Source organism: Phaseolus vulgaris, chromosome 3 (genome assembly GCF_051622355.1).
Source record: "Phaseolus vulgaris cultivar YP4 chromosome 3, ASM5162235v1, whole genome shotgun sequence".
NCBI classification, from domain to species: domain Eukaryota; kingdom Viridiplantae; phylum Streptophyta; class Magnoliopsida; order Fabales; family Fabaceae; genus Phaseolus; species Phaseolus vulgaris.
Window position 1 is genome coordinate 48,925,986 of NC_143500.1, and position 26,376 is coordinate 48,952,361.

The 26,376-nt window shown below is 31.4% G+C and overlaps 1 protein-coding gene across 1 annotated transcript; it reads left to right on the top strand.

Moving 5' to 3' along the window:
* Positions 1–353: 353 nt before the first annotated feature.
* LOC137808267 (putative cadmium/zinc-transporting ATPase HMA1, chloroplastic) lies at positions 354–16,886 on the top strand. The gene is given in 14 exon segments (XM_068609296.2): positions 354–1,110; positions 1,201–1,351; positions 1,437–1,621; positions 2,354–2,500; positions 2,994–3,189; positions 3,968–4,080; positions 6,393–6,634; positions 10,153–10,258; positions 14,573–14,737; positions 14,980–15,196; positions 15,561–15,748; positions 15,829–15,915; positions 16,465–16,597; positions 16,600–16,886. Coding segments are annotated over 14 exon segments (2,493 nt in total). The 5' UTR covers positions 354–591; the 3' UTR covers positions 16,644–16,886.
* The last annotated feature ends 9,490 nt before the right edge of the window (positions 16,887–26,376 follow it).

Consider the following 26,376-nt stretch of genomic DNA (forward strand, 5'->3'; position numbering starts at 1 on the left):
TGAATATGGAGGTGGAGGAAGAAATTGCTTACCATTGAAATAAAGTATTATTTGAATTTGAGTTGGTTAGCCCACGCACAAATTTATCAATGAATGAAAATTGCTTTTAAGGATAAAATATTTTTGGTTTTTCATGATTTGGTATTTGGTTAGAATTTATTTCAGTGATTAGTAATTTTTTTTTTAAATGACGATATTTCTGTTCAAATCAAAATAAAATATAAAATTGATGATGAAATTTGTCACATTAAAAAAAGTAAGAGGATCAAAATTATAATTTAACTAAATGTAAAGGATGAATAAAACACATATTGTCTTTTTCTTTAACATAGAAGAAGAATATGAATTAGATTAACTAATAAAAAAACTAGTGAATCTGTTTAGCAATTAAGAGGACCCTACTGAGTGTACCCAAACTCTGGGAATGAGCACATTATGTGGTGGGGATGGCATAACGACGAACTGAATGATTCATTTTAATTTCTCTCTAAAGTGAGGCTGAGTGAAGAAGGAGAATCATTAACCTCTACGAAACAAAGCCATAGACTGTTATGATGGTCGGAAGCTTCTCTTAGAATTTCCTATCTCAAGATGGAAACGCTTCCTTACACGATCCCTTCTACTAAATTACACTCCCTTCGTATTTACACCCGTGCTACACCGATTCCATTTTCCACCCTCCCTTTTCGCCCTCCTGGAATTTCAATCAAACCTTTGTATTCCCCCAAATTTCTCATTCTCCCTCCTCGCAGGTATCGCTGCGTCGCTGACTCCTCCAATAATCACCACCATCACGACCATCAAGGTCACCACCACCATCACGACCATCAAGACCATCAAGGTCACCACCACCACCACCACCATCACCATCATCACCACTCGCACGGCATCGATGGTGCTAATCTCACTGGGCCCCAAAAGGCGGTTATCGCGTTCGCCAAAGCCACCAGATGGATGGACTTGGCAGATATCCTTAGAGAGCACTTGCATCTCTGCTGTTTCTCCACCGTTTTATTTGTGGCTGCTGCCATTTGCCCTCATACCTTACCCAAGCCACTCGTCAGGCCTTTTCAAAACTCTCTCATTTTCATCGCATTCCCTTTGGTTGGGGTACGAAACAATCTCCCCCCTCCCCCCTCCTTTCTCATTTTCGCTCTATTCGTAGACTGTTTTTACACTCTGCATGTGTGTTCGTATCAGGTTTCTGCATCACTTGATGCTCTTATTGAGATCAGTAGTGGAAAGGTGAACATCCATGTGTTAATGGCAATGGCTGCCTTTGCATCAATATTTATGGGAAACTCTTTGGAAGGAGGCTTGCTTCTTGCCATGTTTAATCTGGCGCATATAGGTGAGCTAAATTTTGTTTCACAAACCGAGGTTCAAGTTTCATGTTCTGCAAGAAGTTTGATTAGCTTGTGTGATGGATCCTGCAGCCGAAGAGCATTTCACCAGCCGATCGATGGTTGATGTCAGAGAGTTGAAAGAAAATAATCCAGATTTTGCCCTTGTTCTGGATACCAAGGATGATAAACTCCCCAATACATTTGACTTGGCATACAAGAGGATTCCCGTGCATGATGTAACTGTAGGATCATATATTCTGGTTGGAGCCGGCGAGGTAATTTTTTTAAAAATTTGTTGCCTCGTCATAATTTTGAAGTTTGAATGGGTTCAGTGTAACTTTGATTTTCTTCAGATTTTAGAAGAAGGTTAAACAGTGACTGATGTCTTGTGATTGATTTTTATGTTTTCAACTGGATAACCAGTTTTTACTGTAATCGTTAACTGATGTTCATAGTAATTCTGGTGATTTGGATATAGTTAACCTTTGCATTATGGTTTGTTACCTTGCTGCATAATGAATTAATATTTATGGCAATTAAATCATGATTCCAATTCTTTTTATTGCCCTTAAAATAATTACTAATAGTATGAGAAATATTTATACGACCAAACTTATTTTGCAGCTTAGTTTGATCCAGAGTACACCCAACTCTTCTGTAACAAAGTATGTCACCGGGTGATGAAAATGTTACGGATCAAATATTTGAATTCCCTTACAATATTACTTTGTATTAAAAGATTCAAAATGCCTCTTTATCTTTCGTCTTTTAAAGAGCATTCCTGGTCCTCATTTTCTATATCACCTTTTAATAAATGATGATTTTTCATGTTTCCCCTCCCCTCCCCCTGAAAGAGCAAAATGAAAAATAATTAGTTTCAGACAAACCTTACGTATCTTCTAATAAACAACACAAACTCATACAAACTCATACATGCACGATTTGGAATTTCAAGTTTTATACAGCAGATTATTGTTGAAGTATAATGGGGATGGTGTTGTGATTAGTCGGTACCAGTGGATTGTGAAGTATTCCAAGGCAATGCCACAATTACCATCGAGCACTTGACAGGGGAAGTGAAACCTTTGGAAGCCAAAGTTGGAGATAGAATTCCTGGCGGTGCAAGGAACTTAGATGGGAGGATAATTGTGAAGGTATGTTGAACTGTACATCAATCTCTAGGGATTTCAGCAATATTTGTATATTCTTCAAAATTTCAAAGTCTTGTGTTTATACTTACAATGGAAAAGGTGGTAATAATATTGGTAGTCTTGGAAAAAAATCCATGTCCCGTATTGGCTATAGATAAAGCAAATAAAGTGTATATGTGGGGGATAACCTGCATCTTTGTTGGTTTTGTGGGGATGATTTAGGGCCAAATCTACATTCTGAAAGTAATTAATTGCAAGTATTACATGTCATTAACCATACCTAGTTTTGAGAATATATTTTCATTGATGAAGATTGAAAATTAGGGAGTCATGCTCACAGATATGTATGGACAAGTTACTAGAGATTGTGGTACTAGTGTTTCTGTAATAGTTTGTCATGTTCAACACTTAAACTTATTTCTAAGTGGGTTTGGGTCTTGTTTAAAGTGTTTTTTTTTTCTTGGAAACTAATATATACAAAATTAATTGATTGCAGGTAACAAAAACCTGGAAGGAATCAACTCTCAGCAAAATTGTTCAGTTGACTGAAGAAGCACAGTCAAATAAACCTAAACTTCAAAGGTGGCTGGATGAATTTGGTGAACGATATAGCCAAGTTGTTGTGGTGCTATCCATTGCAATTGCTGTTATTGGACCACTTCTATTTAAGTGGCCGTTCATTAGTACATCTGGTAATTTTTGAATATTTTTACTCTAGTAGTACTGTAGTAATTATGTTTTTATCCTGTTATCATTTTTGTTTTTTTGTGTGGGTCAGATATGCCATTCACTCCTTTCCTTTAATAATCATAGCATAGAAACTCGGAATTAAAGTAGTAATGATCAAGCAAGCTACTTAAAATTACAGGCAAAGGTAGCCCTTGCTTACTAAAATCACAAAGGAAGAGCAGGAAAAAAAAATTACTATAGAGATTCTGCAAATGCACAAAATACCTCACTGCTTCCCAAAACCCTCACCATTTTTCAATTCATACACCTTCTCACTCTTCTTCCTCAGATTTATCCCACCTTAGTTAATGCCTTAATTACTCCCCTTATTCCTTCCAATTGATATTGTGCTTGCTATTTAGGTTGTTGACAACCTCTTTTGTCTCATTCTCTATTGTGAGGATAGGCACTCCAATTACCTTTCCGACTTTGTTCCTCATTTCATACACATGCAATCCTCCCTTCAACTTCAGAACCAGCTTTATTATGGGCATAACCTTTGTTTCTTTGTCTTTGATGGATTTGGGCAAGGCATGTATCGTGGTTTAACAAGTGGTACTAAAGTCTCCTATTTATTAATGTTATGCTACAGTAATTATAACCAATTTATAAAGTTCTCAATTCCCATGATTTCTGCAATCCTTTTGTTTAAAGGGTCTAGTATCCTAAAAGTATGTTGTTGCATATCTATATATGATGTAACTTCCACATTTCATCTTATTTAGTGTCTGATTGATGTAGCTTGCAGAGGTTCAATTTACAGAGCGTTAGGGCTTATGGTGGCAGCATCACCTTGTGCCTTGGCTGTGGCCCCATTGGCGTATGCTATAGCAATCAGTTCCTGTGCCAAAAAGGTACCAATTATCAACTCGATTATATAATTAATGTAAAAATATATCTAAAAATTTAACATCATATATGAAATTAGAGGTGTAAGCATGTCTTGATCCACCTGTGAATCCAATCAACTCAATCGAATTCAGTTTACATTTCAGTGGGTTGGGTTGGGTCATTGGTTGATCCAATAAAATTATAATTGGGGTATGTGTTGGGTTAATGAGTTTGAAACCCAATTAACTCAACTTAACTCAATATACATATAAGAAGAGTGCTAGGAATTCATTCCTTCTCGAACTCACTTTTAATGATTACAATTTATTGAAAGCTACTCAGAAGTGAAAATCATTGAATTGGACGTGGGTCTCAATTTTTTTGTAATTTCCAATAAATTTTAATCAATGAAAGATAGTGAGTCCAAAAGAAGAGTGTGCTTCTAGTATTTGTGTACTTACAATATTAATAATATTTTAATTCTATTAGTATGTTATGTTTTCATAACCCCAATCTACACACTTATTGACCAGTTTTGTCAAGTTGTCCAAAATTTGAAGTATCAAACTGTCCATATTCATCTTTATTATGTAAATCAAGTAATTGTTAAGGTTATTTGGGACAAGTATTACGCCATTTGCTACATGTATTTTGAATATATTTTGCTTGTGATAGTATTGGATTTGGAGAGTTAGACTTGTATTTTAATTTAGAATGTGCAATGTTTTGATTTTGAATAAGTTTAACTAATTAGACTTTTTTTATTTTAGAATATATTGTTATTATTATTATTATTATTATTTTAATAAGTCGATCTATTTACCCAACTCAAACCGCTTGACTAAGTTTAAGTTGCTTAACAAAAAACAGAAATCAAAAGACCCAACCCAACCCAACTATGTTTCATTGGATTTAGTCTTGCATTAGACCAAACTCAATTCAAGTCAGGCCACTTGCACCCTTTATGAAATTGCTCTTCAATTGTGAAGTATTTGCACTGCCATTATGATTTCATGTTTTTCATTTTTGTATTCACCAATATATTTTGAAGATTTATAATCCTGCAGTTTTTTGACAATCTTATACTCAATATTTATAATTTCCTAAATTAGTGGGATCCTTGAGTTTGTGCCCTAAGCCAAAAATCAAAGATGTTATTAGGAGTTAGTCCATTGGTGGGTTACCTGTATTGCCCATTCCATGCACATAGCCTTGAGCGTGATATGTGTTGGAAAGAACTTTAATTGTAGTTACCCCCAACTTGCCATAATTGTTGTCTTAGTGGGGTGTATTGAAACCTACATCACCTACAGATAAACATATAATGCTTTGACATTTCATAAGCAGGAGAGGATATTGGTTAAATCGGTGTATCGAAGGAAATGTTGAGGTAGAGGAAAATATGGTGATGGATTTTGAGGAAACTGAAAAGATTTGGAATGAAAAGGGAAAATATATGTCACGACTGATGGATATTTTTTTTTGGTTTGTAAATAAAAAATTGTATACCCCTTTTGGCCATGTGGATACCCCATGAAGACACAAATAGATGCACAAGGGTGTTGACGTGACATATGTGTTGGAAACTCATCTTAATTGTGGTCACCCTTGACTTGCTTTAGTTGTAGACTCTTTGGACACTTCTACTGTGCTAAGTTTGAGGTTGCTGTTTACTTCCACATTAACAAAAAATATGATATGGCCATTGTAATCCTTGTAAAGCTTAAGCAATCCTTATCGTACATGTCAATTTTATGGGGTCGAGTTATATCCTAAGCCAAATTTTAAGACCTTGTGACTACTGTTGTGAAATCCTAATCATCTAGACTGATATTAGCATCGAAATTTCTATTTACCCATTTTGAGAAAGATGAAAGAGCTTTCATTAATTGTCATGCAAAGAACTAGCTTCTAAACCTTTGTATGTCAATTATTGTACATGGAGCAGAGTGTTTTTGTTTCTAGTGCTAATCTCCACAGCCACATTATTCTAAGTAATCATGTAAGCACATATATGAACTTAAAACTTGATCCGACTTGTGAATTGTGATTGAAGAAAAACTAAGCCACAAACAAATTTGATTTGTTCTATAATAAGGGAAAAAGTATTGTCTTTAAGATCATGAAACTAACTTTTACTGCTTGACTAAAGACTCTCGATTAGGTCTGTCAATAATAAGGTGTATTGAATGGAATAATTTCATTACACAATTTAAGTCCTTTAGATGGTATATTTGTTGGTTTGAGTGAAGTAGAAAGTTTATAAAATTATTCCAAAATTTTAAGGATGGGATACTTTTTTTATGGTGGGTGTGACAGTTACCTCAATTTGCAGGGGATATTACTCAAAGGTGGGCATGTTCTCGATGCTCTAGCTTCTTGTCGTACTATTGCATTTGACAAAACAGGGACATTGACAACTGGTGGACTTGTATTCAAGGCAATTGAGCCCATTTACGGTCACCATGTTAGAAACAATGTATCAAAATTTTCTTCCTGTTGCATTCCCACTTGTGAAAAAGAAGCTCTTGCGGTTGCTGCAGCTATGGAAAAGGGTACTACACACCCTATTGGAAGGTAACACTTTGAATGTACTTTATTTTTTTATTTAAATTATAAACTCTCCTTTTACTAGCTTCAATTGTGGTTCTTGTGAGTTCTCTAAGAATTGAATTTTATTTGGCTAATGAAAATAGGAGATTTGGAATATATTATGAAACATAAACTAATGGGTTTATGGCCCAAATACCACTATAGTACACTAACACCCCTCTCAAGCTAGAGCATGTAGATTATATGCCTCAAGCTTGTTACACAAACATAATTCAGGAAATATTAGCTTGTTGTTCAATAGAACTAGTGTACATTACAAGAAAAAAGAACCTTTTTTCTCTAATAAATGACAATCTACCTCAATATGTTTGCTCCTCATGAAAAATCGGATTATGATAGAAAATTTCTATCAAATTCAGTATATTATGCAGTAAAAGGCAATAGAAAAAGAAAAGGACTAAACTACCAACCAAAGAAACCCTTTGAGCTCCAATTACAATTAAAATAAAACCCTTTCTCCAATATTCCTTTATTTTCCTATATAATAGATTCCACTATCTTTTCTCTCCTGTAGCTAACTCCTCCTTCCCATCTAATGTGAGAATGAAGATCCTGGGTATTTGGGTCATTGGATATACTCCTTAAAGGTTTCTCCATATTACTGCTTGAGATCCGTAGTACTTGGATTACAATCAGATTGGATTACAAAGGGCAATATTATTATCACAAAACTTCATTTGAGGGACCTCTACAAATTTTAATTCAGGAATAAATTGCTTGATCCAAATAAGTTCATAGGTGACCAAGGCCATAGCCCGATAGTTAACATTAACACTAGATCTAGCTACAATCTCTTGCTTCTTTTCCAATATACAATATTACGTACTACATGAACACATTATGTTGGGGTAGATGATGAATATCTATTCTGATCAGCATCTGAGTGGTTGACAGGACATTTATTTTCATAAAATGAACCTTGACCAAGAGATCATTTGAATAGTTGTATGAGTAGTTGCGTCCTAATGATCTTAGAGAGATTGAAGAAATTCCACTGAAACAACACAAGAAGTATCTGGACTTGTTATAGTAGTATAACTTAGCCTACAAACTATCCTATGAATCTTCCCAAATTAGTGAACGGCTTCCCCTAACCAAAATGAAGTTTAATATTGGTTATGTGCAATAGTTTGTGGGTTTTAGTAGTAACACAAGTGTATTGACATCACATTGTGGAGCAAGAAGAAATGCCATTGTGACCGCCTTGCATATCACTGGTCTTGTGCCATAGATTGGGCATAAAATAGGTGGCAAGGTTTCAACTATTCGCAAAGGCAGAGTCCATCACGGATCAGGTGGGCATCTATGGTTTGCCCTTTTGATGAATCAAAATAACAAAAAAGGTCTATTTGGGTTTGTAGGTCTCCCTAAAGAGACAATTGGGCTTTGTGGGTCTCCACTGTCGATCATGTTTGAATTGATAAACACTTAAAATCTCACATGACCATTTAAAAATAATTCAGGAGTAAGTGTTTTCCAAGTGTTGGTTTTCTCCTGTTTATTTATTTTATTCTTTTGTTTTTTACTTGGGTTTCCTTAGTTTAATTGGCCCAACACTGGTGAAAATTATTAAGTGGTTTTGGATTACCACCTGTCTATGGTCCCAATCAATGTTTATATAGCACATTCAAAATTCTCAATTTATGAGAAATAATTAATAACACTTGATTATGTACTAATACTATACAAAGAATTGTAGGACTACGGTGATCCAGGACCACTTAAGTAAATTTTCAACTCTAGTCTTTCTTTCCATGCCCGCCCAACCTTTTAGCAATCAATATGGCTTAAATTTCTTCCCTCCAAATCTTAATCATCACAAGTTCCTCACACTCAAAACAAAAGCTACTCCACTCCACCATTTTCAGCAACACCTCTAATTTCATAACAATTATTTCTTTAATTTTTTAGCCCTCTCATCTCAACCATTATGTGGCTTTTGGTATTTGCCCGCGATGCTATATGCTGTATGATAGTGGCTTTTGAGCTTTTAGAATATTAACAATGCTGTTTGTAGTCTGACATGCAAGAGAAATTCAAGGATCTTCAATACCCTCTTCCTTTGAGAAACAACACTTCAATATTGGACCAATTCAATTTTCAAAAGTATTGAAGTAAGCTCTTGGTCTAAAGTTGACGGAACAAATGTTTCTTCAACTTTTCAGAACAATTCTGATAACGTCTTGTTATGATAATATCACCAACATAAATTACTAGATAGAGATGTTATGTATATAAAAGATTGTAGGACTAGAATCAGAACAAGACATGCCAAATTTTTTAACATAGCTAAACTTTCAAACCAAGCATGAGGCAACCATAAAAAAATGAAATTTACAAACAATAGTAATTTCCCTTGAGCAACAAAGCTAGTTGGATACTTCGTGTAAATGTCCTTATGAAGTTCATTGTGAAGAAATGCATTCCTGATATCAAACTAAAAAACATAGGTCAATAATAGATTATAACCATGGGAAGAAGAGACATCAAAGGACATATTAGCTGTAGGAAAGAAAATATAATTATAGCCTTATTGTTGGCCATTAACTTGTGTGTATCTTTTAGCAACATGACACGCCTTAAGCTGATCAACAGGATTGACTTTAACAATGTAAATCCAAGGGCATGCAACAAGAGTTTTACGAAGAGGAAGGGGTACCAACCCTATGCGGCATTAGCACGAAGAATAGTCTTCTAGTTGACCATGGCCTAAAATCCATTTGGGATGTAAAAGAGCCTCTTTGAACTTTTAGTACTAGGGGACAAGAAGGAGAAAAAGCACAAGATGCCATAGTAGACAAGCTATGATGACTAATAAATTTTTAAATAGGATTAGGGTTATAAGTAGAACGAGTACTTTTTCTAATGATATGGAAATATCATCACTAGGAGATGGGTCGTCAATAAGAGTAGACGTTGGAGCAACAAGAAGTGAGAGTGGGAATAGCTTGGGGGGCTGTGTGATCTCTGCAGTGATAAACCTGTAAGGTTTGGGAGACTATAAAAGATGTTGTGTTGAGTGATATGAAAAGAAAGTGTTTTCAAGGGTAAGGTACAAGTAAAGGGTTGACATGGTTTGCTTGTACCTCTGTAGATTGACAAACGAGGTTTCTTGAATGGAATCATTAGCTTTGACTCTTGTTGAATCTAATATTTTGAGCAAAGAGGATTAGAAAGAAATCCTCTTCGCTACTTAAGAATGCATAATTTATGTAATGTAGGCTGAAGTTTACCTTTACTATAGGAAGTGAAAAAAAAGGAAAATATGAGTAAACTACTTATAACCTACAATAGCTAGGGATTCGAATATCTATTACTAACTCATTGAATGCTAATCCCTTCCAATGAGATTCTCCACAAAACAATTCAATTCTTTGAATGTTCAGTTATGCCATCTTAAATGTAACAATAAAAGCATGATATTAAACTGATTATCTCTTTTCAGTCCTTATGCATTTCTTTTTCTGTAAAATGAATTGCAGGGCCGTAGTTGACCATAGTGAAGGCAAAGACCTCCCATCTATTTCCGTTGAAAGTTTTGAATACTTTCCTGGTAGAGGCCTTACTGCTACTGTTAACAACATTGAGGTATGTTGTTATTGTATGTGTTGCTTAACCTGCTATCTATCTTGTTATTAAACTGCTACTTAAATATTCATTTTGCATGACATGAACATGTATTGTTTGTATCTCAAGCTCTTGTTGCATACATTTGTCATAGAGACCTCCATTTGTGTTTCATTATTTTGCATTGATTTGCCTTTATATATATTAGTGGAAACGTAGGTGTTGCTCGCCTGTACGTCTGCATTATGATCATGCTATCTTCTTTTATTTTATTGAGTTAAAAATTTAATGTTTATATTAATGTTTGTTTTATGTGTAACAGACAAAAAAAAATTGGAAAGGATTTAGATTGGGAGGAAGAGAAACATTCTGGTGTCCTTACATGAATGAAAAATGAAAAGTTAAAATAGTAAAAGACAGATGAAAGGTTGAAGAAAAGGCAGAGAAGTGAAGTCTTATAGTGTGTGGTTACGTTTAAAAAAGTTATCATCTAAGATTAGTTAAAAATGTGGACAACAATACTGAAGTCTTTATGGGATGAGAGGATGTTACTTTTAAGGCAGTTTTGTGGATGTGACAGTTTCTTAGAGCATCCAAAGATAAATATGTGTAATATTAGGGTAAACCAGGAAAATAAAATGTATTCTATACACTAAATGAAATATCCTATTTTATATATATATATATATATATATATAATATTATGGATGCTAGGGCAAGTGCTCTGTTCTGTATATATTATAATGGGACCCATTTTAGATATTTCCAAATATCAACAGTTAGTCACAAACAAGTTAGTTATAGTAGAGTATGAATAGTTATAATTAGTTAGAACAATTGGTGACTAAGTACCCATTATCCGCGAACATGTTTTTTTTTTTATAATTTATTTACATGTATACTGAACGGGTGGGGATGGATATTATGGTACCCGCACTATTGGGTCCCACTACCCATAAAATAATAGAAATACTCTTAGATTGAGGTAACTAAATTAATCTTTTCAATTAGAAATTTATTACTAAGATAGTTTTAACAAACTTGTTTTCTCTTTTAGGCTCTTTCAAAATTAAAGGTGGTCAGTGTGAAGTTATTGAAGAAGAAAATATCAATTGAAAATTTTCTAATTTTTATTTATTTGATGTAATTTACTTGTTAGTTTATTTTACTCATATTTTACTGAGAAATTTTTATTTAAATTTGTTTTATTGGAATTTAATAGACTAATTTGTATTTAAGTTTATGTTTTTGGACATATGTTTTATTTTTTGTTGCTAAAAAGTAGTACTTTTTGAATTTCTTTGAATGACCATAAATATCTGCAAGTATTTTTTAAACTCGTAGATAGTTGTCAAAGAGGGTACCCTGAGGTTCTTGGGAGTGCTTGAGTGGGTTGTCTACATGCAGAGCTGGTAGGGACTAGCTACTACCCGGTAGTTAGCTAGCTATTTAGAGAGGGTAGGACATAAGTTTAGCTTTGGAGGAGGAGCAGAAATAGGGATCACAATTGGATTCATCCATGATTATTACCTACAAAATTATGCACAATGGAGAGATGAATTAGTTGCTAAAACTAGTGCGGGTTTGGGTATTTAGTACACAGCTCACAATGTGCCCACATATTTAATTATTTGATATATAATAAATTTAAGTAAAAATATAGTGATTATAAATTAAGACAGTTGGAAAGTACATATATTAAAGAGTAAAGTAAATAGGGTAATTATGGTCTTCAAAACTTTTTTGCAGTCTCTACAAGTTCTTATATGTTCTTAAACAAGATTTGTAGTGTTAGCACTGTTGTTTGATAATTTAATATGACTCAAGGTGAAGTAAACTGCCAAATTTTAAATTTCCACCTTTCTATAGGATGCATTTACTTCATTATGTATGCACTTCATTATGTATGCACGTTGACAACATTGTTATTATAGGTATTCATCACCGTGGCTTCACTCCAATCAAGCATGATTTTGTTACCCCTTATAGATAAAAGATCTTAGGTTAACTCCAATGCTTCATGAAGTAGTATAATCCAATAATGGTAATGTGATTTCTTGAAGGAAGTATGCAATGGATATTTTAGATAAAACAAGCTTAATGAGCACTACATTGTTGGAACTTTTGCTTAGTTAGCACAATCCAAGAATGGTAATGTGATTTCTTGTAGGAAGTATGCAATGGATATTTTAGATAAAACAAGCTTAATGAGCACTTTTGTTTAGTTAGTGAGAGTCTATCTTCAACCCAAAGATATAGGAAAGATTGATTGAGAAACTGAATTATCTCACAAGTCTTCCTTTATGATACTTGGATGCAAATAATCCACATTCTGAAGTATATTAAGGGGGCTCCAAGGAAGATTTCTTATATGAAGGCTAAGGTTGTACTTATTATCCATAAGGTATATTCTAATGCAGATTAGGTAGGCTCTCCTACTAACAGGAGGCTTGCTTTCTATTATTGCATTTTTATTGGTGATAACATGGATGCAAACAATGGGTTTAGATATTAGCATATGATTTATCTAATAGGCACCCAATAAATCATGTAATTCATCCTTAAAAGCTATGGAGGGAGAATAAAAAACAAAGATGATCCACTAAACATCCCGTACTACTCAATGTGGGATGCAGACACCCCATATTATTGAAGTCCCTATCACAGCATCATTCCTAACAGTTGAGTATCAGTTACTAACACTAAACAACATTTCATTCGATGATATTTCACTGAATCCTTTACCATTTAAAACTCTCTCTTAGTAACATTGTTCGAAACATTGACAACTAGTTTTGATACCTAATAACTTAATAAGCACTTGAGAAACCCTGCCTGGGTACTTCCATGACCCCGTAAAGTTGCTATCCACTTAAGTTTGGGTTTGAAATCAAGGCATTTTCTTTTATATGCAGGTATGTGGACAATTAGTGTAGTATCCTATCTAAACACTTTTCATTGTCATCCCTGGGTAGAAAGAAGCATCGTTCTTATCAACTAAGAACTAATCATCTGCTCTTGTAAAAAGAGGGAACTCTCGGAGAGATCTTTCTCCTTTTGTTTATTTTCAAGAAGAAGTAAACTTATTATTTCTTTTGAGTTTCTTGAACAAGGTAAGCTAACTAACAATCAAGGATTTCAACCTCGTTATTGGGAGGGAATCCAGCATTTCTAAGCCTTAGCACATGCTACATCAGTTTATGCAAAATGCAGGAAATTCTTGAGGATGGAGGGGCAAATGGGAAAGTCCTTTGAGAAAATATTTAATGCAGCTTGGGGCTAAATGGGTGGAGGAAACTCATTGCAATCTATGGAACCAGAAAATGGCTGTATAGAGTGTTCGAAAATAAAAAACCAGACCCATTGAGTCTTCTGTATGCTATATAGAACTAATTTCTGTAATTAAGAAACCCATGAGAAGGAGAATAAACCATTTTTTAAAGTCTTGTTGACCAATAAATATTGAAGTTGCATAGATTATTTGAACTGACCAGTTAGCATTAACTAGGGGGGAAATATAAAATGAGCGCAAGACGATAATTCCATATTTATTTGTTGAACCAACCAGTCTTCTCCATTTTATGTAAGATTTCGGCTAAAACCATACAAGAGTTGTAATATGCCTCTTTACGAGTGTCTAGTAACCATGTAAGCAGTATAATTGGTGATTTGACAGCAAAAACAATAATAAATTCCATATGGAATATTATTTCCAATTCCACAGGATCCAGTAGCTTAGGTAATGATTAAATTTTCGGTCCAATTTAGATAAGCTTTTTCATAAACAGTTATAGGAGAAGAAAATAAAGAAAAATGAAATGATTTTTGCCATATGCTAAAATTAGCTTGTATATCAAACTAATTTGTTGAAGTTTTTTTCGTTCGTTTTAATTTATCAAAAAGTTGATTTTAAATGCATGGAAGGTGTAATTTTAGCTTACGAGAGAAACTTATTTCACTTGTTTTTTTTTACTTGTAAGTTTTGTGGAGAAGCTTATTGAAACAAAATCTTAATGTTGGTTTATTAGAAATATATTAATTCATACTTAGAATTCTCATTCCTGTAGATAAAAAGATAGAACTTCCTTTAGCTTACATAATAAACTTTATAGCTGAACTACAAACATTTCTTTCCACCCAACATGGATAAAAGTAGAAAACGAGGAATTGATTATAGTTCCCATTTTATGAAAAAATGTAAATGTCTTGAGAAAAAATTGGTCCCTTGGACAACTAACATCGAAAAGTAAAATAATTGGAATATTTTTCTTCTCATATAGTTTATTTGTGAAATGACAAGTAAAATGACTCATTTTTTGTTTTGTTTTATTATAGTCAGGAAGGGAAAGTGCCAAACTATTAAAAGCATCACTTGGGTCTATAGATTTCATCACTTCTTTTTGTCAATCTGAAGATGAGTCAGAAAAGATCAAGGAAGCGGTTAATACATCTTCTTATGGAAGTGAATATGTTCATGCTGCCCTTTCAGTTAATCAGAAGGTGGTACAGTGTAATCTACTCATCTTTTTTTTTTTTCTGGGAAAGAAGGGATGATGCTTTAAGCTTTTTCATAGATCTGTCTAGCTGGAGAAGCTAACATCATACCCAAATCTTCGAACTTCTTTGGCCTGTTTACACCCCATCCATTAAGTAAAACGCATTGAGCCTTTCACATTTGATATGTTACCGTCTCACTCTCAGCAGTCTCCATCTGAACCTAACTTACTGATCTCTTGATGCAGGTAACATTGATTCATCTAGAGGATAGGCCTCGTCCTGGGGTTTTTAATGTTATTCAAGAATTGCAAGATGAAGCAAAGTTTCGTGTGATGATGTTAACCGGAGATCATGAGTCTAGTGCAAGGAGAGTTGCAAGTGCTGTGGGCATCAATGAGTTTCATTGCAACCTGAAGCCTGAAGATAAGCTGAGTCATGTGAAGGATACCTCAAGAGATATGGGTAAGTTCCTTGATAAACGTTTCTTTTTATGGATTGTCTTGTGAAATGCATACTTATGTTTATTAAATTTTTTTGGTACTTGCACACTAATGGTTCCTCACCGATAAGTTATTTTGGTCCCCGCTTGTAGCTTCAACTATGCAAGTAATTTGTGCAGAACTGAAGCTTAAAATATTACCTTTACATGCTTCACTTTCAAGTCTCGTTTTGTGGTACCTTTGTTGATAAGTTATGAGATTCATCATTTTTTTATGATGAGTATTTTCTTAACTAGGTTCCTAGATAATATTTTGACTATATTGCATGGATGCCTTTTCCACGTATGTTCTGTCCTATTAAGCCATTTTGTTTGTACCTCTGACAGGGGGAGGCCTAATTATGGTGGGTGAAGGCATCAATGATGCCCCAGCACTAGCTGCGGCAACTGTTGGGATAGTTCTTGCTCACCGTGCTAGTGCAACAGCCATAGCTGTTGCAGATATATTGTTGCTTAGAGAAAACATTTCTGCAGTGCCATTTTGTATTGCCAAGTCTCGCCAGACAACTTCACTGGTAGTTTAATAGCAGTAGTTACAATACATTATTTCGTCAGCTCTTGGATGCTGCTGACTTATATCTGAATGAACGTGCAGATTAAACAAAATGTTGCTTTGGCATTGACGTCCATAGTTATGGCTTCCCTTCCATCAGTTTTGGGATTTCTGCCATTGTGGTTAACGGTATGAAAATTCAATTTAAATTATCTTTCTGCTATTCTGCTGTAGAACGTTTGTATGCCTTTGGTGGCACTATGTCCTAAAGTTGCGAATGGCTTGAATAAGCATATTTTTGTCTGGTTGCGATAACAAATCTCTGAAATCACGATCATTTTAGTAAAGATTGTCACTGGCTGTGGCCTTACCAATATCACTTAGTTGAGGCTACTCCCCACCCTTGGCGTAAAAAAAGAGTAAATCGAATTTAATAGGTGCTACCTCTATAATTAAAGTATACTCGGCTTAACTTATTTGCTGTAGTGATTGTTTAGATTGTCGTTCCCGGCCAGGTAATGTATGTTGGTTGTCCATTGAGACGAGCATCTCAATTGTATCTTTTGATCTAAAATAGTTTTGGAGTTTCCAAACGGTAAGACAGACATTGCCTTAACTACTTTGAATTATTACATCTCTCAGAATTGGTACCTTAATTGCATGATTTTCTTCTGTTCAACTTGTTTTCCTTGGTTTCTCTATAATCATGCCTCTTATTTATCCTTTACATGCATGCAGGTTCTTTTACATGAAGGTGGAACCTTGCTTGTCTGTCTGAATTCCGTACGTGCTCTGAATGAGCCATCTTGGTCCTGGAAGCATGATATCTTACATTTGATTAGCCAGATTAAATCTAGTCTTCTGTCTCTCAAGCAGATATCACGGGCTCAAACAGTATCATAACGCCGAATTTGTAATGTTTGTAGAATATTGCACATTTTTAGTGTATTAAAAAAATGTCATAAAGGCATCTTTTCATCTCAGAAAATTGAACTATGCCTTCTGTTTGAGGTTGGTTTCGCTGTCTTTAGTCCTCTATTTCCCATTCAAATGGAATAAGAAAAAGGGAATTTAAGGGAAAAAAAAATGTGCATATACATTTCGCAGTCATAAAATAATATTTGACATGAAGAAATATCGACGAAAAAAGAGTTTACTACTAATCGACCTTTGAAATTACATCTAAGCATTTACTTTGCGATGAAAGGCTTTTCTTTCGTGACCTGGATAATCGCCTAAACAGTAAAATACTACGGTTTTTCTAACATGTGTGCAAGTAATTTTTTAATTAGAATTGTGTTGATGTAAAAATCCACAAGTCATTTTGATGCATTTCTTTCCATATTAATTAAGACATATTTAAGTTTTTATTGGAGTTGTTGATCGATTTCTTATCATATTTCATTGATTAACTTTCTTTACATTTATTCTTTTCTCTTTTTAGTTTGATGACAAATGTATTAAATAATTAAAGGCTGATCTAAGTAAATGGCAAGTTGTTTTATTCTAGGTATAAATGCATTCTTTGTCCCATGTAAGTAAATTATTTATTTTTCTCAAATTGATAATAACATTGAATCTATGGTATGACATGTACACTACATTTTGTGATGTGACAATGTCATATGAAATGATAGTCCATTGGAAGTATATATTAATCGAATGAGCTAATGATAATGGCAATTTGTGATGTTGCAACAATTTCATTTGTCCACTTTATGGCATGTTATGCCATTTCAAAATAATATCTCACAAAATGCAATATGTCAATTTAAAAATTAATAACGGACAAACTATTAGTTGTTGAATTAGATTTTGTTGATTTGAAAAGGGTAAAGACCTAATCATTAAAGTCACCATTGTGTAAGACTATCAGATTAAAAAGCAATAATCTCTTAGTAGTGAAGTATCTTGCACAATCCCTCACCAATTTTCCACAATTTGTTGTAGTGGCCTGAGAAGGAAAGAAAAACCGACAACGAAAACGTAAAAAGTGAAACGAAAGGGCTTGTTGGTTCATTTTGTTTACCTCCTTCTGCTAGAACTCCAATTTGTGCTTCGTATAAAACCACAAATTTAAATGTATTTCTCGATATAAGAAGAAGTTAAAGTGTAGATTTTCTCGATAGTTCTTTTAAGTCTCGTCTCCGTATAAAAAAAATTGTGTCGAAGTAAATGAATGCATCAAATACCAAATACATAAAAGCCAATTATTTTGAATCACCTAAGCAATTATAGTTTGAAAGTTTAGATATGACAGTGCTTTAAATCTATATGCCTCCAAAAAAAACTGGTATTGGCAATTACATGTATGTAAGTCTTTAATTGAAGGTTTCATAACACGGCAGAACCTTGCGTTACGTTACAGTTAATTTGACTGCTACCTCTGAAAGCAATTATAGCCCAAAATTTATGGTCGTTGACCATTCAGAGGTTGAAGCAGAGAGATCCACTGTTGGTTGTAGCTGCTTTTATACTACCCTGCTACTTCATCTCAAACTAATTAATTATACCTCAAATATTATGGTTGTTCACCACATCAATCTCAGATAAATTGCTTTCTTCTAAACTTCTACCTGCTGTTTTATTGTCTATTAGGGAAATAATATCATTTTATATCATTTTAAAAAATTAAAAAATAAATTATTGTTTAACTTTTATACTAAGTGGTGATAGCAATGTACAATGATTATATAATGTTTTAGGAGAAAATGCAATTTCATAGATGCATTTCGTATTGTTTTTATAATTGAAATTGAAGTTTTATTGAAAATTTACGGTGACATTTAATGTAACCATTATTTTACCTAAAAATGAAATAAAAAATATAACAAAACTGTACTGATTAATTTTTTTAAAATGTATAATATGTATTTGAATTAGTTCTTGTAGTCCTAACAATATTAATTTGAATTAACTATTTTAAACAGGTTGATCCACTTATAAATAATTTTTTATAAAGTTCATTGTTTTATAAAAAAATTCAAACAAACTTAAATAATAATTTTTTGTAATTATTAAATAGAATATAAGTATTAAGTCTTTGTCTATCAACACTAAAAAATATTAAAAAATAGAAGAAGAAAAAACTTCATTGTCTTTTTTCATTAATATTAAACAATATTGAAATCTTGACCGTATAAGTCTATCAAAGTTTCATCACTTTTAGTATTTATTTTATCCGCAATAAAAATTTAAAAACATTTTTAACTAACCACAATGATTTTTGAAGTGATATAAAAATTAAAAATAAAGTTGTAATGACAAGTTAAATAAATAATTTGGCTCTTCAAAACAATACAGGTAATTTTGAGTTAAAATAGTAGTTAAAGGTTATTAGAAAATGATAATTACTTATCATAAGAAAACTAAGATAAAAGTACATTAATGAACGGTTATAATTATAGTTATCGAGACACTCAACACTCAAAAATCATCTCAAAAATAGTTAGATAACAATAATTTTGATCGAGGTTCGCTTCTTCCAAATAAGTTTTTTCCTAATTAGTATAGAGTATATCTACGTCGGATTCAAGGTGATTGAATCCACTTTTTAATGTTCTCTCCTTTACAAATTAAATAAGGGAGGTTTAAATTTGAATTTTAAAATTAGATGAACGAAAACGTAAGACAAAGTACAAAATAGACCGTCTAATGAGACAATTGTCTAATAGGTAAGCATTAATGAGAATTTTTCGTTAAATTGAGAAAGGAAAAAATATTGTATGTTAAATATATTATTTCTCACTATGTATGCACTAACAATCTCTTTAATACACATTGATGCTTCATTTTACCAAAATTCCTACCTTAGTCTAAGAAGTCATGACTTCAGTGAACATTCGACTCAAGCTATGAGAGAGAAGATAGATGCATTAGAAAGAAACTCAACATGTGAGATTATTAACAAATGAAAAGACAAAAAGATTGTAGGATGCATATGGGTTTGTTGACTCGTATAAAACTATATTGGTTGCAAAGGTGCATAGTTAAACGTATGACATTGACTATGTGAGATTTTTTCTCCTATGGCAAACATGAATACAATTCGAGTTGTTCTCGGTCTAGTAGCTCATTTTAGATGGGACTTACATCAACTAGATACGAATAATTTTTTCTTCATGAAGATTTAGAAGAAGAAGTGTACATGAATATTCTACCCAGATTTGAAGTTCATATTGCAAAGAATAAGGTTTGCCTCCTAATGAAGGAATTATATGGACTTAAACAATCCCCAAGAATATAGTTTGAGAGATTATCAAAAGCAATGGTTTCTTTAGGATATAAACAAAGCCAAGAAGATGATATTTTGTTCATAAAACACTCTAATAGCCTTAAACTTACATTATTGTTTATTAATATTGATGACATGATTATTGCATGAGATTATGAAACAGAGAAATGGAACTTAAAGGAAAATTAACAGCCCAAATTTAGATGAAAGACTTGGAAAAACTTATGTATTTTCTTAAAATAGAGATTGCTTATTAAAAAAAATGATTTTCAATTTCCAAAAAAAATATAATTTTGATATTCTCAAAGAAATAGGTAATCTGTGACGTAGACCCTAAAGAGTCTCTATTTAACGAAATCATGAAATTGGAAGTGAAGAGAGTTCTCCTATAGAAAAATCTCAATATCAAGTATTGGTAGTAAAACCCATTTATTTATCACATATGATACCAAACATGGTTTACTAGTTAGTTTATGCATGATCAGACTACTATTCTTCAATACTTGAAGTCAAGTCCAGGAAATGGACTACTATTATGTAGGTTCTATTATTGACGAAAAATTTACCTCTAGGTATTGTATGTTTATGGGAGAAAGTTTGGTCACCAAGTGAATAAAAAATAAGATAGAGTATCTTCAAGTGCATAAGCTGAATTTTGAGTCCTTGATTGGATGTGTGTGAAGAAATTTGGATAAAGATCATATTGGATGACCTTAAAATAAAAGTTAAATAGGGATTAAGTTTCATCTTTCTCATTCTCATGTATTTTGATTAGCATGTTAACATTAAATTCTTTGATTAAAATTGATGCCTGTATAAAATTCATTTATATCGATTTTTCGCATATAAAATTATTAAAAATGTTTACTAATTATTGATTTCTCGCATACTTATAAAAATAACTTAGAGTCACGCTCAAACGTTAATAGCAATTAACATTTCAAGTCTATTTTTTAGCACTCAAATATGTTTAAGTACTATTGTTTAGGTTAGAACCCTAAAAATACTTTTCAGTCATATTTAAGATTCTATACAAAATAACAATACCAATAATCAATTAAGAACAAAATATTATATCATATTTAAATATCATCTCAATACATAAGAGTTCGAACAGATTACTCTTGATCCCAAAGGTAGAATTAGCCACACATCTTCTAACACATTTTATTCTCCTAATTTGGGTTACAATTCACTCAACGATGTTCTCCTTTGAATCTGGTCCACTAGGGTTGAGCCTATAGCCCCCTATTTAACCTAATTTACTAGGGTTAGGTGACTTCATGGGTCGCGCTAATGGGCTTAATGATAAAAACATAAAATGATCCAATTTGTGTGACGCATTCTCGCTCAAGCGAGAAAGGTGTTGATTTCCAAAAATTTCACCGGAGTATTTTGCTCAAGCGAGAATGAGCTCGCTTGAGTGAGAAACTCCATTGCTAAGTTGGACTTTTTTCTCTTTTTGTGCTTTTCGGACCTTCCAACTTTCTTCTTTTAGCTTATCTTATTCTCTTTAGCCTATTCATCTGAATTTTTTCCTGAAAACCTGAAATTAACACCAAATTTGTGAATAAAATGCTCTTATTCAAATAAAAATAATAAAATATGTAAAACGTTATAAATTCATAAATTATGGATTATTTTATATTTAAATTAATAACTAGTACTCATAAGTTCCTATATTTTAATATGAAATATTACAGAAATTAGGCACTTATTAGACATCCATATACAATTATATTGTAATAGTAAGTTAGCTACGTCCATTACTTATAAATCGATACAATATAATAGGACCAAACATATTGAAATTCATAGACAATTCATCAAAGATAATCTTCATAGAGGTTTAGTTAGCAAACATCTTCACCAAGGGACTTTTTCATAACAAATTTCAAAATCTTGTAGGCAAGTTGAAAATGATTGATAATTATTTATCAACTTGAAGGAATATGGTAAACAAAAGATTATTCAAATAAAAATATCCTGATATCTCTATGGTTAGGAGACAAAATATCCTTAAATTATACCTATTCATTTCAAATAATTTTATTTAATTGTTTAGAAGAATGTCATAGTTACACATACAAGAGTTGAAAATACAATTATTAAGAGAGTAATTAATAAAATAGTTTGTTCTCTCTTTCTCTTTTTTAAATATAAGTATCTACGTTACATTCCTAATTTTTACCCATAGTAAAATAAAAGTAAAACAATCAATATATAATTTACATATGAACATATTCTATTATCTAATATTGCATCTCAAAATATATCCCTTTTCTTAGGGATTTTAATTTATACACAAAAGATTACGAACAAAACATTCAGAATAAAGACAGTTGTTCCTCTGGCTGCTCATTAAAGAGCTCTATCACTTACAACTTCATCAGCTCCAGTATAAATTAACACGATCATCACATATTAAATAAAACAAACACAAAACAAAGCAAAGGATAAGTTAACTATATATAAAAATTTCTATATAATTTCAATTTCAAAATAATAAACATAATTCATCAAATCTCATACAATTTCTCTAACCATCAAGTGTCTATTAAAATTCATAATTCATCTTTCACATGTCAGACTTCTACTAACTCACAACACATAGACACTTGACTATACTTCCGGAAGACTCGTGCATTAACTTAGACTCAGAGATATGCACATGTCATACTATATCACTTAAAATCCACACAATTATGTGCATAAATAATCTCAATATCATCTCTCTCCTAGTATGATAGGGTTAACTCATATAACAGGTCAAAGTAGTTATCTTTCAAACAACTTGCCCATTCATATGAACCTCCTTCGACTTTCACCACCTTAATAACTTCACATATATGATTTCATTATCTCGGGAGAGTCAAGATATCTCATTCTAGACGAATCTGTAGTCAATTCATATCCTAAAAAATCTTAACACGGTATTTTATTTCCTGAAAATATTATGACTTGATTTAAATTCATATTTTGAATCTCACAATATCCAACATCAAACAATCAAATCATACCAAAGTTTAAAATTTTCAAAACACACAACAATTCATTTACTAATCATATAAATATTCAATTAAAGAAAAGTTCAATTAAATATACATAAAATAAAAGTTTACATAATTTATAGGTAAAACTATACAAAAATAAATAAACCAACATTTTAAAAACAAATATAAAAAAATTAGTTATCATGATTTTAACTCTTGATATTTAATTATTGATATATTTAACGACAATCTCCTTATATAACGTTGTTGCTATATATTTCTTTGCACTCGTCACCATCTTTATCACTTGGATAATTTTAAATTTTACAATTTTAAACTTAAATAAATTTAATATATTTTAAATTTTTAAGTTATTATTATTATTATTATTATTATTATTAAATTTTTAATAATACAATAAAATATCAAATTTATGTCTTTTTACTTAAATAACATATACTAATAGACGCAAATTACTCAATGAAGTTAGACTAATTAGTAATTTATGACTTATTTAACCTAAACTAATTTTAAAGTAAAAAAACCGATCTCTTTATTTTAAAACAAAGACATTTGATATCCTCTTTTTTTTCAATCACAACTTTGGTTATAATAATTTAATAAAATGTAATATCAATATAGGCTAACTATATAATATAGTATAATACTATTTTTTAAACAACATAATATTTTTTTAAATCCTTCTTTATTTAAAATATAAAAAATATCAGCAATAGTAGTAAATAAAATACTAAATAAGTAAAATTATTAATTGTTTAGAATCTTGTTACAATAGTAGATTAATTCAATAATATCATTTTGATTTTCCTGGATTGTACTATATTTTTTTTATAATGTTAAAAAATTTAACATAATTAATTTTAATTCTCAAAATTTGAACATTTTTAACTTTTTATTAAAAAAGTTCATTCTATTAAGTATTCATCTGAAAACAAAATCAAACAACAAAAATTCATTAACATGAAAATCTTTTTAATAAGAACTTATTTGAAAATAAAATTGATGGAAACAATTTAAATTTAACTATGCCGTTTTTTATTTTTTATGTGATGACATTGAACAATAATATTTTTTTATCAACAAAATTGAAGAATAATAATATAAGATAATGTCACATCAATTCAATTAACAATAAAATTAAATAATAGAGTCTTAATTAAAATTTTAAATACTCAAAAAATTAAATTTAAAAAAAAACTTAATTAAAAATAATCAAATTTATAAAAAATCAGAAACTTGATTTTTTTAAAACTCCATTACAGCTCCAAGACAACAAATACTGTTAACTTAGATACTCGTTAACATCACGTCATGTGACTTTTAACGAAAAATTTAAAGATGAATATGTTGACATCTCTTTTATTAAATTTAACATCTTTCAAGTTTTATCTTTGTGATCGACAAATTGAATTTTTATTCGTCGAAATTTGTGGTAGCGTTTTTTTTCTTTTATTAAGTTTGAATCTCCTTTTCAAGAGCTATTTGATCCAACTTTTCTATATTTGATATGTATGCATAAGTAATTTTCTGTAAAACATTGAAACGATATGTAATATTCCATTCACACGAATCATAATCGAATCAACTTTAGTAATTTTGGTGTCAATAATGAAAAATTTTCGACCTCATGGTTTTTTTTTTAGCCTTTTTAGTTGAAAACACTCTAAAGTGCACGTAAAATGAAATAATGAAAATTTCGTTGCAAAAACAAGTCTTGATTTGGTTTGTATTTAATCAAGTTTCACGATAGCTTGTCGAATTTTAATTTTAAAAGTAATGAAATTTTAACTTTATAGTTTTTTTAGTTCTTTTGGTTAGCCCACAAATACATCTAAAATGAAATGAAAAGAAGTTAAACTTAAAAATTTGATGTTTTTGCTAGGTTTTTTGCTAGGTCCGTTTAAAAAAAATTACAAATTTAGGCAAGTCGTGCCAATTCAGCACGACTTCATATGCAGAAATCGTTCCAATTAGGCACGACTTCTGCCACGTCATATATTTTTTTTAATTTTATTGTTTATATATTGGGTAGTAAGTTATGTAATGTTAAAAATTAATTTGATACATAATTTTCGAAGAGTGTTAGTTTTAAGGAACAAAAAATTGGATAATCGTGTATGGATATGTTTGACGGTAATGTAATACAATAACTTGATTATTTGATTAATTAAAAAAATGAAAAAAATTGTTATTGAATTTGGAAATAAATAGATAAATGACAAATTATTGTATTTGGAAAATAAATAGAGAATTATTGTTGTGAATTTGCAAAATAAATAGCTTGAGAAGTAATGATTTTACATAACATGTAATGATGAGAAGAAATTAATTTTTAACATTACATAACTTACTACCCAATATATAAACAATAAAATTAAAAATTAAATAAAAAATTATGACGTGGTCGTATCAAGTTTGCACGACTTCAGTATGACAGACCAGAAGTCGTGTCAAGTTGGCACGACTTTAGTATGACATGACAGAAGTTGTGCCTGATTGGGACGACTTCTGAAGTCGTCCAATTAGGCACGACTTGCCTAAATTTGTAATTTTTTTTAAACAGATCCCATTTTGGTAAAAATCAAAAATAATAATCCCATTATGATAAAAAAAAACCGTTTTTCTACCTCACTTATGATATTAATTTATTATGATATTATTATAAGTTTAGAAATGATAAGGGAATAATATGTAAAAACTAGATGAGCTTAAAACATAGTCACATGTTCAAGTAAGATTGAGATAATTTGAAAAACATTTCACCAATAATGACGATGATATGATCTAAAAAGAATTGCATGCATTAAAACAAACCTTAGAAGACGTGAGTATAATTTACCTTTCTAAAAGATAATTAAAACTTTAAATTGTTTTTATATAAAAAAAAACGGCGGCAAATGCATTGATGACTAGGTAAACCAGATCAACAATAAATGGTTTAAACTTAAAATTATAAATATATTATAATGATGTTTATGTCATTATTACTAATTTTTATTTCAAAAAATATAAATAAATTACAATAATGAAAAATCATAACTGTTTTGAATCGTTCTATGTGCTAATTATTTAGGCATATTAAAAAAGGACTAAATTAAAATTTAGGAAGGACTAAAAAGCAATTTAACCTGAATTTTAAAGGCCTCGTTAAATAAAGTCAAATGAGGTTGGAATGATAGATAAACGGTTAGAAAAGAAAATGAGGTGCAAGATTATATAGTAAACTGATTAACTAACATTTTTTCAGATATATAAAAGAATAACAGACAAAAACTACTTTCAAACTAAGTACCGGTTCCCTTTCTGTTGTTGAGCGATTTGCTAATTTTGGATTTGAACCAAAACAAATATTTAATATTTACATTATGCTTCTGCAGATAAGAAAATAAATTGAACTTAATA